This window comes from Megalobrama amblycephala, linkage group LG22 (assembly GCF_018812025.1).
Source record: "Megalobrama amblycephala isolate DHTTF-2021 linkage group LG22, ASM1881202v1, whole genome shotgun sequence".
Classification (NCBI taxonomy): Eukaryota; Metazoa; Chordata; class Actinopteri; order Cypriniformes; family Xenocyprididae; genus Megalobrama; species Megalobrama amblycephala.
In genome coordinates, this window is record NC_063065.1 from 22,214,954 (window position 1) to 22,229,722 (window position 14,769).

General features: G+C 39.5%; 1 protein-coding gene across 5 annotated transcripts in view; it reads left to right on the forward strand.

The window, feature by feature from the left end:
• Positions 1–14,769, forward strand: part of nrp1a (neuropilin 1a) — a 74,512-nt gene that overhangs the window by 31,835 nt on the left and 27,908 nt on the right. For all 5 annotated transcript variants that reach the window (XM_048173872.1, XM_048173871.1, XM_048173873.1 and 2 more), the window contains 3 exons: positions 2,828–3,055; positions 6,854–7,009; positions 11,389–11,555. In XM_048173872.1, the coding sequence (XP_048029829.1) occupies positions 2,828–3,055; positions 6,854–7,009; positions 11,389–11,555 (551 nt within the window). The remainder of the gene's footprint in view (positions 1–2,827; positions 3,056–6,853; positions 7,010–11,388; positions 11,556–14,769) is intronic.

Consider the following 14,769-nt stretch of genomic DNA (forward strand, 5'->3'; position numbering starts at 1 on the left):
TCCATCATCAAATAGTTCCTTTGAATTTCTCTGCAAGCCTGTTAAGCCTAGTAACTTTTATTTCAAGTTGGAAAATTTTAGAGACACTGATTGCTGACCATTCAGCTGACAGCTTTCAACTCCAAACCCCAAAGTTTTTGTGCAATTACTCTGTCCTATTCGTGTGACACCTTCTCCCCATGAGTAATTGCTGACACCTCAGTTTTCAATAGATTAGAGTCCTGTAGAGTTCTGAAGGCCACATCAAGCTTTATTTTTATTTTTGAAAAAAAAAAAAAAAAATGTAATATTAAATGTCTGGAATTTTAAAGCTCTGTGTAATGAAAGGACTAAAAGTGTGGAATTTATGTCCTGCTGTTTAAAAACCAACCAAGTAGTTCACTAAATGTCAACTCACTTTAGCTTCAAATTCCCGTGCTGGTCATTTTCTTTAGAGCACTTTCAGGAAAAATGGAAAAGAAATAAAAAGAATGAAAAAAGAAGCAGTTAACATTTTTTTTGGTAGAATGTGGTAGTGAAGAGAGGTTTTGATGAGATTAAATTGCACCCAATAATGTTCACAGATACAAAATAACAGAAAAAGTTCTTCACGTCGAAAAATTCTGTTATCATTTAGTACATACCATCATGCCAAAACCCATTTGACTTATAGAACAATTTAGGAGATATGTATTAGAATGTCCATGCTGCTCTTTTAAACAGGCTAATGGAAGTAAGAGGTTATCTTGGTGATCTGCCCAAACAGTGACATTTGGATCTATGGCTTCAGAAGAATATAGTGCACAACTTGTGTGAACCACTTTTATGATGCAGTCCTGGCCCCCATTCAGTTTTTATGCAAGAAAGCAGCTTCATCTTATCCTTTTGTGCTTCCACTTAAAGGGGACATATCATGAAAATCTGACTTTTTCCATGTTTAAGTGCTATAATCGGGTTCCCGGTGCATCTACAAACCTGGAAAATGTGAACAAGGACAATCCAAGTAATTTTGTTTTGGTAAGCCTTTCTCTGCTAGCATGTGAAAAAATGAGCCGCTCAGATTTATCTCCCCTTGTGACGTAGGAAGAGGATCTTATTATAATATTTATAATATTACCGGCCCTTGATCTGTTAAAACGTTAGCCTGTTGTTGTGTATGGCTACGTTTGGCAAACAGGTACGCTATGTATAGTAGAATATGGGTTTTGCACAAAAGATTAACATGACGGCACATGCTAGTCGATGAGTTGAATCATCTCCACAGCAACTACATATATTTATCCACTAACCGTTCAGAAACGTCCAGTTTCATTCTAAAAGTTGTAACTTCTTCCTGAGTCTCTCCATCCGTGTCGACTCCGGTTTGAACAATGTAAGGCTGAACACCGTTACTGACAATCCTCATTTTGGCTGCGTGAGATTCTCCAGCTTTGTTGTTGTTGAGCAACCGAAACGCGAACTGTTAAAGCTCCACCTCTTTTGGAAAGGGGGCTGGGAGCAGCAACTCATTTGCATTTAAAAGGAACATACAAAAAACGGCATGTTTTTGCTCACACCCAAATAGGGGCAAATTTGACAAGCTATAATAAATGATCTGTGGGGTATTTTGACCTGAAACTTCACAGACACATTCTGGGGACACCAGAAACTTATTTTACATCTTGTGAAAAGGGGCATAATATCTGAATTTGTTTAGCTGAGAAGAACTTGTTATTGAAACTGAAAATAAAAGGCTCATTTCAAAATGACAGTACTGTTTAGACATTGTTTTGTTATTGTTAGATATAGCCTTCATCATTGGGGTCTCTGGGAACCAAACCGTAACAACAGTAACAGTTAATCTCAACAGAACATGAGGATTAAATCTATGACACTTTGCTGGGTTTGTTTGCACTAAAGGGAGACCTGAAAGTGATCACACAAATTGCGTGTTTTTGCTCACACCCAATAGGGGCAAATTTGACAAGCTATAAAAAAATGATCTGTGGTGTAGTTTTAGCTGAATCTTCACAGACACATTCTGGGGACACCAGAGGCTTATATTACATCTTGTGAAAAGGGGCATAATAGGTCCCCTTTAAGAAACTAAGTAATATGAGTTTGGAAGCACATGAGGGTTATTAGCCACAGTGACATCATTATTTGTCATCTCTGTTCTGGTTCAGGATCTTTAAACTTTTGCACCCGCAGTCATAATCATAAGATTCCACACTACATTAGGTACAGTGCTAACGTAATGTTGACATTTCGATGTTGATGATCCAGAGGTGATCCGATATGCATCACTCTGTAACAAGAGTGTATTTACTCTTAGAGCTCTGAGCTTATTCATCACACAACAGCTTTAGTCGAGCGGCCGTCATGTAAGTGCAAAGTAGTGATGTATGTGTGAACTTCAACAACACACTGCATCAACAAAGCTAGTCCACTAGGGAGTTCTGGGAAAACTGTTTTGACTTGCCGATATAAAAGTGTGTGTGCACATTTCTAAAGGGTGGTTTTATAAAGCATGATGGACATATTTTGCTATTTCTTAATTGTGCTGATGTAAGCACCAACCGTACTGCCTATGAAACATTTAATAAGTACAGGCTCATATGTGCTTGTACTTTCTTTTTGGTCTCGTTTCGTCTTCATCATTAGCCCACACACCCAAGAAATGAGGCAGCAGCCATATCCCGAGCAGGGTGGGCCTCCACCACGGCCCATAAACCATGCAATCATCGAGCAAAACAACATAGACCACCGTGTTCCTCCTTCGATGTTTGTTTTTTTCCCCCTACTCCATCTGCCTCAGTGAACAAACAAAAAATCCCAACTTTTTCCTTCCTCTCTGTGTCCACCTAAGGTCCAGAATGCTCCAGGAACTTCACCTCCAGCAGCGGAGTCATCAAGTCACCTGGATTTCCAGAGAAGTACCCCAACAACCTGGACTGCACATTCATGATCTTTGCTCCTAAAATGTCGGAGATCGTTCTGGAGTTCGAGAGCTTTGAACTGGAGCCAGACACGCAGCCACCCACTGGAGTGTTCTGCCGTTACGACCGCCTGGAGATTTGGGACGGTTTCCCTGGAGGTGAGTCATTGGAGAGATCTGTTGCTCCAAACAGGACAATCAGAATGTTTGAAACAAAATATGATTTAGTTGGATTAGGTTTGCCCATTTATGTCACACACTCACACTTCAATGGACCGGCAATAATAAACTTGGATAAATCAATATAGAAGGACATGACATCAAATAACAAGAATGTATACTATATTTACAATGTAAAATATATTTTACATTTTATAAGGAAAATGTGAGTGGCCTATGCAAAACGCATTGGGAGGGTGTGGGCTCGGCTCCCTCCTTCAGTGATTTTTCACACTGTCAAAAAAATGTGCAAAATATTTACCTTTAGGGGTACAACAGCTTTCCACTGGAGCAGTGGAGCAAGTTAAAGGGACAACTTTGTACCTTATTTATCTCTAAAAGGTGCATGTTTGTACCTTAGAGTAGTATGTACTATGTACCTCAAAGGGTTAGTTCACCCAAAAATGAAATTTCTGTCATTAAGTACTCACCCTTGTGTCGTTTCAAACCCGTAAGACCTTCTTCTGTTCATCTTCAGAACACAAATTAAGATATTTTTGATGAAATCCGAGAGTTTTTTTTTTTTATCTCCCATAGAAAGCAATGAAACTACCACATTCAAGGTCCATAAAAGTGGTAAAGATATGGTTAAAACAGTCAACATGACTACGAAAATACTTTTTATGTGCCAAAACAAAACAAAAATAACGACTTCATTCAACAATTTCTTCTCTACACTATCATTCTCCTACGCAGTTTACGCTGAAGACACATTGCAGAGCTTCCGTGTTCTACGTCAGAACGCCAACTGACTATTGGCCCGGCCCCTGCGTCAGCATCACACGCATCCGTTGTGGTGCTCACGAGAACAACATCAGCCAATACTGAGCTGGTGTTCGTATGTAAACACGGAATTCTGAACTGCGTCAACTGCATAGGAGACTGACAGGGTAGAGAAGAAATTGTTGAATAAAGTCGTTATTTTTGTTTTGTTTTTGCACACAAAAAGTATTCTCGTCTCGTCATAACATTAAGGTTGAACCACTGTAGTCACATGAACTGTTTTAATGATATCTTTACTACTTCTCTGGACCTTGAATGTGGTAATTTTGTTGCTTTCCATGGGAGATAAAAAACCTCTTAGATTTCATCAAAAATATCTTAATTTGTGTTCCGAAGATGAACAAAGGTCTTGCGGGTTTGGAACGACATGAGGGTGAGTACTCAATGACAGCAATTTCATTTTTGGGTGAATTAACCCTTTAAGGTACTACTATGGGTACTAACCTTTTATGGGTAAATAAGGTAAAAAGTTGTCCCTTTAAGTGTTGTACAACTAAACGTAAAATTTCTCCACATTTTTCTGAGATTGCAGCAGTTTTATCTGCCAGGTGAAAACTGTATATGTTGAAAGTATTAGCAGACCTTGCTTCAACAAGCCATATGATTTGAGATATCATACATCTTCAAACAGTGCTGAAGTTCAATACTTAATAAGGGGGTCTGGAAAATTAAACTAAGTAGTGGTCAATGGAAGGGTCTCATCTTTGACCTTTAACAGAGAAGTCAGATGCCATAGATCTCTAGGTGAGAACAGATGCCTGGCCCTGATCCATTTGCTATGTTTCACAAGCTAAACAAAACTCTCATAAGCATGGCCAATTGTCTAGATAGATATTTGGATCTGCACACATAATCTTACATTCACAATTTGCTGTATCTGAGAACATGTCAGTAAGATCTCTTTATAACGTTAATAGCTGTCTCTCTGGACATTAGACTGTGGTTTGTCTCGGGCAGTTCGGGGTGAGGGACTCTGGAATGTAGACTGTTGTCATAACACCAAAAATATTTTGTTCTTCTAGATAATTACAGTTTTTATTTGTGTGTATTTGAACTGCATAAACACACCCAGAAGCCCAACAGGAAGATTCCAGCTCAAAGCGGGAAGGAAGTCTGTGAGGACCAGAGGTCTTATTCAGTTTCCACTTCATTATTGACTTTTTTCCATCTTAACGGAAGAGAGAAGCCGTGAACAAATGGCACCTTTGATCTGAGGCCGAGCCTTTTGAGATTTCTCATGAGTTATATTTTTTTTTAAATTAGTTTCAGCATCTTATCCAAGGATAGGTTGTGAACCTATAGCTCAACAATTATGAAAAAATGAAGTGTTTTTGAAAGGTTACACTACTTCTGTAAAGATCTTCAGAGCTTTTTGTGAGTGTAAATTCCATGTAGGCCTGAGGGAAGTGTAGAACCTGAGACAAAGGTTGCATGCTTTATTTTAGACTCGACAGCCTCTGTTGAAAAATCTACAATAAAACGGTGTCCCACAAGTGCACAGTCGCAGAGAAAGAGCCAAGAGGGAGGTTGAAGACAAGACTTTAAAGGGGAGTCCCTGGTGCCTTAGGGCCTCAGTGTAACTCCTCTCTACAGTTCAGACACAAGCTGCATTACCTGTGGAGCCACACCAATCAATATGTGCATTAGTGTGGAAAGACTGCAAGGCATGAGACAGAAGCTTCTATGACTTCAAGCCCCCGGCCCACCCCTTCATCACCCACTGGCCGCCCACTTTGAGGCAGTGGCAGAGGGTGTACGAAACCCCCTCCTCCTCCACCAGAGCAGACATGCTGGATGGATTCATGGAGAAGCTCTTTAAAATTTCATAGCCCTGTTGAGTCATGCAGATAATCCGGATGCTTCACCACACCCAGAGTCATCTCAACACACACAAAGCGCACACACACATTTATACACACTTGGATGCACCTGTTTCTCCATTCTATGAATTCTTATGAAGATTAAGAGCAATGTTAAACCCCTAGATCTGTTTTATGTAATCACACACACACAAAGCTGGCAGTTCTGTTTAATCTCTGTTGGACTGTAATGGGCATCTTCTTAGAGCCAATCACAAGGCTTGAGAGAAACTGCAAACCTTGACCAAGGAACTATTTGATTTCTTTCACTTCTTCCTCTTTTAGATATTTTTATTGCTCCTCCTGTGTCATAACTAAAGCCAGTAGTAAATTTTAACCCTGGATTAACATAATCCTTGATCTTTCATAGTCCATAATTAGTCCTTTTATTTGCGATTTTAGATTTGACACTGTATAATTTTAAACACAGAGTTAATTGTGCTATTTACAATTTTACAAAGTTAATATTTTTGATTAGACATTCCAGTAAGTTTCTGTGGCTGTACAAGGCTGATGAATAATTAATAAGGCAAGCAATGGGACCATTTATGATTGGTTGCCTGTTGTCAAACAACTTACCGTTACATTCTAGCACCACAGTCTAGCAAGTTTGAAATGTTGCTTAGCCTAGAGTTTAAAAGTGGCCTTAACCTGGAGAGCCTTTTGTTTCTTATTTTCCAGTAGAGCTTCAAAATATTTACTTCTCGCAACTGAATGTACTGCATACCTCTCCATTTACAGCCTCAGTTGTGTTCAGTTCCTTTTTTCCTGTCCCCTCCAACTCCTACACATTTTTTTCTTTTAAAGTGGCTTCTGGGAAGTCACATCAGAGTGGCCCTGGAACGAACAATACGTGCAGGAATTTATGATCGCCACTGAAAACAGAAAACCAAGGTCATAGGCACTTACAAAACAGACACTGCCCTTTTCATTTCCATCAAGAGTAAGGTTTAGAGAGAATGTTTTGTTCAATCAACACAGTCAACCAATGTCACTGTCCTTGACGTTGACACAATACAGTATCAGCTGTGATAGAATGGCTTGAATAGTGGATTATTGAATGCTTCTAATCAAGCCTTCTCATTTCTTTTTACAGTTGGTCCATACATTGGCAGATACTGTGGACAGAATACTCCAGGACGGATCATATCCTACACTGGAATCTTGGCTTTGACAATCAACACTGATAGTGCTATTGCAAAAGAGGGATTCTCAGCTAATTTTACTGTGCTGGAAAGGACAGTCCCAGATGGTAAGTCAATACTGTAATGTTTAAAGTGCACAAAGTAGTTCATGAAATTAATATACATTTTTTACACTCATGAGATGAAGTCTTCAGTCATATGGTGGTCGCCATGTTGAGATCACACAATCAGTCTTGTTTTGCGAATAAAGTATGTCAGGCTTATGTTCAATATTTAAGATTTAATAGTTAATAAACACAAATTTCATATAGACTTATCTCACATAGAACGTCAAATTGTTATACTGCAAACTTTTCAATTTGCACATAAACACCAGAGCTGGTGGGGCAGTACATCGAAGAGGGCAAGCAAAACATGTAATTACACTCTAAAAAGTGCTGGATTAAAAACAAGTTGGGTTGAAAATGGACAAACCCAGCAATTGGGTTGCTTTAACTCAGCAGTTGGGTTAAATGTTTGCCCAACATGCTGCTGTTTAAAAATTACTTCATGCTGGCTTAAAATGAACCCCAAATAGGTTGGAAATCATACACATAATTACTAGAGGCAACAATAATAATCAAAAGGTGAGCATTTATTAATAAGCAATTAATATGATAAATGTTTATTGTTTTATTATTCGTTGAACTTGTTAAGAAATGTCCAATTATTAAACATATTAATAAATGTTAATTTCCAACATATTTTGGGTTAATTTTAAGCAAGCAATACAGTAATTTTAAACAATAGTTGAGTTAAATAAAACTACCCAGCAAGTTGGGCAAACATTTAACCCATACGCTGGGTTAAAGCAACTGGGTTGCTGGGTTTGTCCATTTTCAGCCCAGCTTGAGTTGTTTTTAACCCAGTATTTTTTAGTGTACTTAGAGAACCTCTAGAATTGACAAAAATATTAATAAAAACATTATTTTTTACAAACAGTCAAAATGTCCAGTTTTCTTAACCATGTTTGGAATATATATTTAGCAAAAATGAAGTTAGCATAACCTGAAAAATCTGACTCTACACTAAAAAATGCCGGGTTGTTTCAACCCATGTTTGGGTCAAATATGGACAAACCCAACCGTTGGTTTAAATTTTTAAATAAAATTTTAAACCCAACAGTTTGGTTTGTCCATATCTGACCCAAACAAGGGTTGAAACAACCCAGCATTTATTAGAATGTAGAAAATACTATTTAAAAAAAAACAAAAAAAAACATGAGAACTTTATTATGAGAATGTTTGTTCCTAACGTTTGCACAGCCTTTACATAACGTTAGCCAAAGTTATTGAAACATTTCCTGTTGGTTTGGATAGAGAGCGTTACACGCATTCACAGGGTGCTTCTCAATTCTTATTTGTGCATCCCTGTTTCCTTTCCTCGCTTCCTTTCCTCGCGTCTTAGCTCCACCCCTTCAGGATGCGAGGGAAGGACACAAGGAAAAGAAGCGAGAACAGAGGAATTGAATCAAGTGAAATGAGATATCCTCGCTCCCTTTAGCGTCACTTCAAAGCGTCATCAGTTGCACTCAAGGGATCTACCCACACGTTATTAAAGTTTGGTTATTTAAAAAAAATATAATAAATATTAATAAAGCAAGATGCCCCGTTAAAATATATGAGATGTAAAGTTTATTTAAACTGCATAAATTAAAGCATGCATACATTTAAATTATTGTGACATATATGAAAGGGGAGGAGAATTTATGCATGCATCAGGTTTCTCGGACTTCCGCAAAGGATGCACCTGTGTATCCTCGCTCATAACTCCTGGGAAAGCCTCCTCACTCCTCGTTCCTCACCTCCTTGCTGTGCAATTAGAGAATTGAGATGTCCTTCAAGATGGCTGAGCTCGATCGGTTTCCGGGTCATAGGATGGAGGAGCGAGGAAACGAGGAGGGATATTGAGAAGCACCCACACACACATTCAACATGATGTAACATGGGAAGCTATTAAATCACCATGTCCCGCTCAGCTGTGGCCCTCTTTCATTAAGTGATTGTGTTAAGAGTCATGACCCATCTGCCCTGCTTTTTGGAGGTTGGATTACTCTTCTTTCTTTTTTTTTTTTTTTTCCCCCAAACCAGCTCACCCAGAGGGTTCACCTCTTCACCCCAATTTGAGAAATGCTCCGACTAAACATTTAATTTCAGAACACACCATCAACCCTCAACCCTCATCATGCTATGCATGCAAATCTATCCCTAGGCACTTTTCTCTCTTACTCCTTCACTATCTGTCTTTTTGTCACCTTCTCTTGAGAATATACCTTTTCAACATTACCACAGTATAGTGATGCTTGTGAATCAACATGAACAGTAAAGCTAATCACAGGTCATACCAGATTGTCAAGCTGTTATTTATACATATAGTATGTGTTATAAAGTACATATCTTCATTAATGCTGTGAACTGATGTACCATGTTATATTTCAGCTTGCTACATCTAAACCATCCCGGCTCATGCTCAAGAATACATTCGGTGTGTTCTCAGCAGGGGCTTTGCTGAACAGTCGCAGTCTATCAATTATTTATTGGCTCCATAAATTTACATTCTGTGGCAGCTTCTCTCGCAGTTCGACATGTTTACCAGTATATTGTGCTTTGCAGGAAGGAAGGAGATCGCCATTGGCAATAAGTCTTTATGTGAAGATTTTGTCAGAGAACCGTCATAGATTTATGGTCTCTGCCAAGTGGGACCAAACAGTGACGGATGCTAGATGTAATCAGACGAGCGATCTGGTTGTTTTCAGTCATTGTTCTAAAGAATGAAAGGGTGGAAAGAGAATAGATGGCTTGAAGAGATAGAGAGATAAAACAGAGCACAAGAGAATGAGTAATCATGTTAAGATTAAGTTGAGCTGTAGTTTCAAGGGTAAAAGAGAGAAATTCATGAGAAGCACATAAAAGACTCCCTTTTGATTTTAATAGAGTTTGGCGCTAACACGTTGCTAAGCTAATAATGTTATTCTGTAATAATACATAGCACACTTCTACAAATTGACAATGATAATCATAGTTGCTACAGTAAGTTAATATTAAGACAAAATCTATGATTACTATGGTATATTTTTCTACACTTTCAGAAAAAAAGCTACAGAAGCTGTCACTGGATGGTACCTTTTCAGTTACTAACCATTGTACCTAAAGAGTGGATATTAGTACCTCAGAGGTACGTATTGGTACCAAAAGTGTACATATAAGTACCTAAATAGTACATATTAGAACCTCTTTAAAGGTTGATGGCCCGGTGACAGCTTTTGTACCATTTTTTTTTTGAGATTGTATGGATAAAATTGTCTGTTATTTAGATATTAAGCATTTTTCCATGATACCGTATTGAATTAAATTTATAGTTATATATAGTATATTAACATTTCTCTCAACCCCATGCAGCTGCCACCTTGGACAGGTTTTTTCACCGAGCTTTTCAAAAGGCACTCTCGGGTTGGCTAATTTACAAAGAATAAATTTGATGCTTACAATTTGGTATAGGTATAGTTGCATAAATTTGATGCCTTCAAGTGCTGTCTGAGCAGGCGACTCACTGTGTTTTCAAAGCAGGGCTAGTGGCTCAGTGTGAGTGAACAAATAAAACTACTGTCCATTTAACACACATGCCTTCTCCATCTGCTACATGTGTTTAGGCCTGTGTTGTTTGAGTATGTGTGTATCTGACCTGCTTGCACCTTTCGCTGTTATATTAGGGAACATGAGCTCAACATGTATTTCCCTACATTGAGGACTCCAATATGTGTTTGTTTGGTGTCTGTGACCTCTCGTAAATAAATTAGCGTGTCTCCCACCTCAGCCTCAACATTTCCCCATCCTCCGCAGTCCTAAATTCTGGGCCGATGTGTCTGGATAAAGACCCTCAGGGGTCAAAGCATGAACTTTGCTTGTCTCCAACACACGGTCAGCATGCACCATAACATCAAAAAACAATCAGCAATGCCCTTATCCTGGGTGGCATGGCATGTGGAGTGATATACAACCTGCTCTCCTGGCATCTAAAAACACAGACACACTAGGGCCGTCTGTGACTTTCCATTCCTCCAAACGCTGACGCTGGGGAAATGGCCTTCCCATGTGCCATTTAACTGTGCACCTTCCAGAGGCTTTTCTTTTATGGACCTCATGACTTGTTGCTGGACTTAAGAGCTTAAACTGAATGTTTTATGAATAAAGGTTTGCGTCTTAATGTGGTATGCTTCCCACCGTGCTTCCATTAAATTGTGCTTTTTTAGCAAGGAGTGAGAGGGAAAGAGGAGTGCGTATGTTTTATTCTGGTGCAAAGAGATGAAAACCTATGGTACTTTGCTGCTGAGTGGCCCATTCCCAAGAGGCAGGCCTTAGTTTGGGTCGTGATCTGATGTATTCTTTATTTAGATCGTGAAATGACATTTTAACAACTCCCCCGCCCCTCTTTCTCTCTGTTTCTTCAGACTTTGACTGTACCGAGCCTTTGGGTATGGAAACTGGGGAAATCCATTCTGACCAAATCACGGCCTCATCCCAGTACAACCCCAGCTGGTCTCCGGAACGCTCTAGACTCAACAACCCAGAGAATGGTTGGACCCCTGCAGAGGACTCAAACAAAGAATGGATTCAGGTAGTGCACGATTCACATGCATATACTGTAGATAGCAGTCTATTATGAATGAGTAATGGAGGAGGGATTTGTCCTTGGCAGAGAATAGACACTGCTGTGATTTTTTGAAGAATAGAGAAGCTGAGTCTACAGAAGAAAAGTTTGAAACTCTGAAACTCCCCCACACTTTTATGATTTTTGAGTCTAGCTGAATTCAACTTCAGCTCTAACAGGCAGCCTTGCAGATGCATTTGCCACTGGCTTGCTGCTGTCTATTGAAGACCAACAGCAACATCTGTTGAATTCTGCCCTTTGGTCAACAGCCATGGAATGTTAAAACCCAAATGTACTGGTTTGCTCCCAGCCAACAAATGCTTGTAACCTCAACAAAATCTGTCTATGAGATGCATTTGGTATCTAACATAATCTTAATGTCCGAGAGGCAATAAGAAACCTGAAACTTGTTCTAAGGAATGTGGCCACACACAAGGACAGTTACACGTTCTTAGACAACAGATTATTTCTGCATGTCTATTTTGGACACATGAATCTGTAGTAAAAAAAAAAAAAAATTGGCAGCAGTTATTGTGTTGATTACAGGCCTTTTCTTGCACTTAGGAGCTTTTCTGTGACCCAAACCCCAAGGGTACCCTGAAATCCCAGACTTGTTTGCCTGACTGGAAAGTTTGGGCCAAAGAAACTCCTCAGGAGGCTAATAACAGACGTGACCCGCGGCCAAATATTTGCTAGGGGAGGTCTGTTAAGCAGATTTTCCTTATTGCTATCAAAATATTGTCTATGAAAACCCTTGTTCTGAACTAGAGACTAATTGAATTAAGGGGAAGGTACCTCAGTGTATCAGAGAAGAGGAACTGTGATGTTTAATTCATTTAATTGCGGAAGCAAGACGTATGGATGTCCCAAGGTACTCCCCCTGTGGCTGCAAATTTTGCCCCATATTTTTAGGAAGAAGTTCCATAGCTTAGCAGAGCAGAGCCCTGAGGATACAATGTTGAGACTGATCAATATGAGGATTGTGATTGTTGCCGTTTTATCTGTGTTGTTGATCATCATGATATTTCAAAGTTCTTCTTTGTTTAGATGGCCTCATTATGCTTATAGATTACCGGTCTCTGTCAATATGGTATTGATTTGGGACCCTTGTACTAAGCACAATGAACTATACTAACACTCTACCAGGATGTTCTCTGAGAAGCAGTCGATAATTAGCCTCTACTCGTTTTACAGACCATCACTTCAACTGAAGGATTCTCATGTTCGTCAGATGACAGTATATTTGTCATTGTTTGGTATGTGGTTTTGACGTGCTGTTGCACCACTGAGCTTTATTTTGCATCAAACCAATGGGAAGTCTTAAAAAAAAAGTGAAACATTCTCCATTTGTGACTCAAATGAGTCTCAAAGATCAAATGAAGAGAAAATGTATATTCTAGCTCCTAAACCAATCGGTTCCACATCATTTCACAGTTGCCACTTCATATTTTATTCAGGATAATTAAGTAGACTTTGCAAATGTTCGCCCTCTTGGCTTGCTAAACTTGTTTAGTCATTTCAGATATTAATGAAACCCTAAATGACTCGCCTCCCACAGTGCAGTATCGAGCTGAAGAGAGCACAATTTTGCAGGCGCTTGGAATTCTCTAAAGGGTATTGATTAGAGGAAGGGTACTCTTTTCGGTAGGAGAAATTTCAGCAAATCAAACGTATTCTGTTTCAGCCCTCGTGTGCAGTGCCCTGTAAATCCCTTTCCGCCAATCAGATGTCAAAGTTGAACCCCGCACATCTGTTTCCAAGGGAACAAAGGCGGAACCCTGCCGAGGATGAATGATTTATAATTTGGAGACGTCCTGCGCTCATTCTCTCTCTCTCGTGCCCAGCACTTGTGGAGGAGTTTAATTATAACAAGCGTTATTAAAAGAGTGGAATTCTTCATTTCGCTTCCATTAAGCAAAACGACCCACCACAACAGTATTTCTCAGTCTAATAGTGCAGTCCAACAACTCTCTCACTCCTGTATCCTCCAACGCATGTTATCAGTTCATTATTTATTACATTTACACTCTCAAATGTAATTTACAGCAGACACTTATATTATTCATAGAAGCCCTGTTCTTCCTTGTTAAAAAATCCCCAATTCTAGCAGGTTTTTTTTTTTCCACCCAGAAGGTGTCAAAAAGACAGCGATTGTCATGCATCTTAATGCAGCTTCAAATTAGATTCGGGGTCTAATGCTCCCAGCTTGCCACTCCTGATAATTAGTCAAGGGTCAGGAGATCTTCAGCTAAGCCAGTAAGCTACAGAGGCTACTATTCTTTATGTCCATTTACAATGGTTTGTGCCATGCTGACAAACAAATGTCTGTTAAGGTCTTTATCAGATTTGATGGATGAAACATGGGGCAAAGTCTTCCAGAACATGGGATTCTGGCACTGAAGACTTCCAGTGTGCTATGTTTATGGATACAGCCTGGTTTCAATCGGAAGACTACGTTAAAGCGTGACAAGCCAAGATACCTACATCTGTACAACACATTTTGACTCTCACAGGGAAAGACTTCCGATTTATAGAATACCGTAACCTAAAACAAAGACACTCTGAAGGGTCTTATGGATGGCAGATTTTCAATCCCGTGGAGAGCCTGGCACAACAAAAAACAGATCCTGTTTTATAGACAGACTGAGATATTTGAACATCAATGCGGCGTACTGCAAGTGATGCAATAAATGCACGCTCATCCACTCCAGCAGCATCAAAGCACTTATATGAATTATGCATTTTGATCTGGGAAAAAGTCAACTGTCAATAGTTGAAAGCTCCTGTCTAGCTCTGCTAATGGTTGAATAGAAGTTGCTCATTATAGATCATGTTCTGTTTCATTAATCTTAGCCTCGCATTCATTCTCATCCACAGGTCTGCCGAAACGCGTCAGCTGTTGCATTTATGCTTTGAATACACAGTTGTTCATTTATGAACCTGCTGCATACGCCTGTCCTGCTGTTCAGCTAAATGGTTTGATCAGGGCTTGATTCACAGGGATGCGAAGGCTTTTCTCCTTAGCGTCACTGGAGAGGATGTGTACCTTCATCTTGTTCATTAAAGCATCTCTGACAAGAGGGCAGAGCGTTCAAAACAACAAAGCGATGTTTTCGAGTCTGGAACTGTAGAATGCCAACCTAGTTTTGTGTCAGCCAGTTCAAGAGGAAGCCGTCAGCTT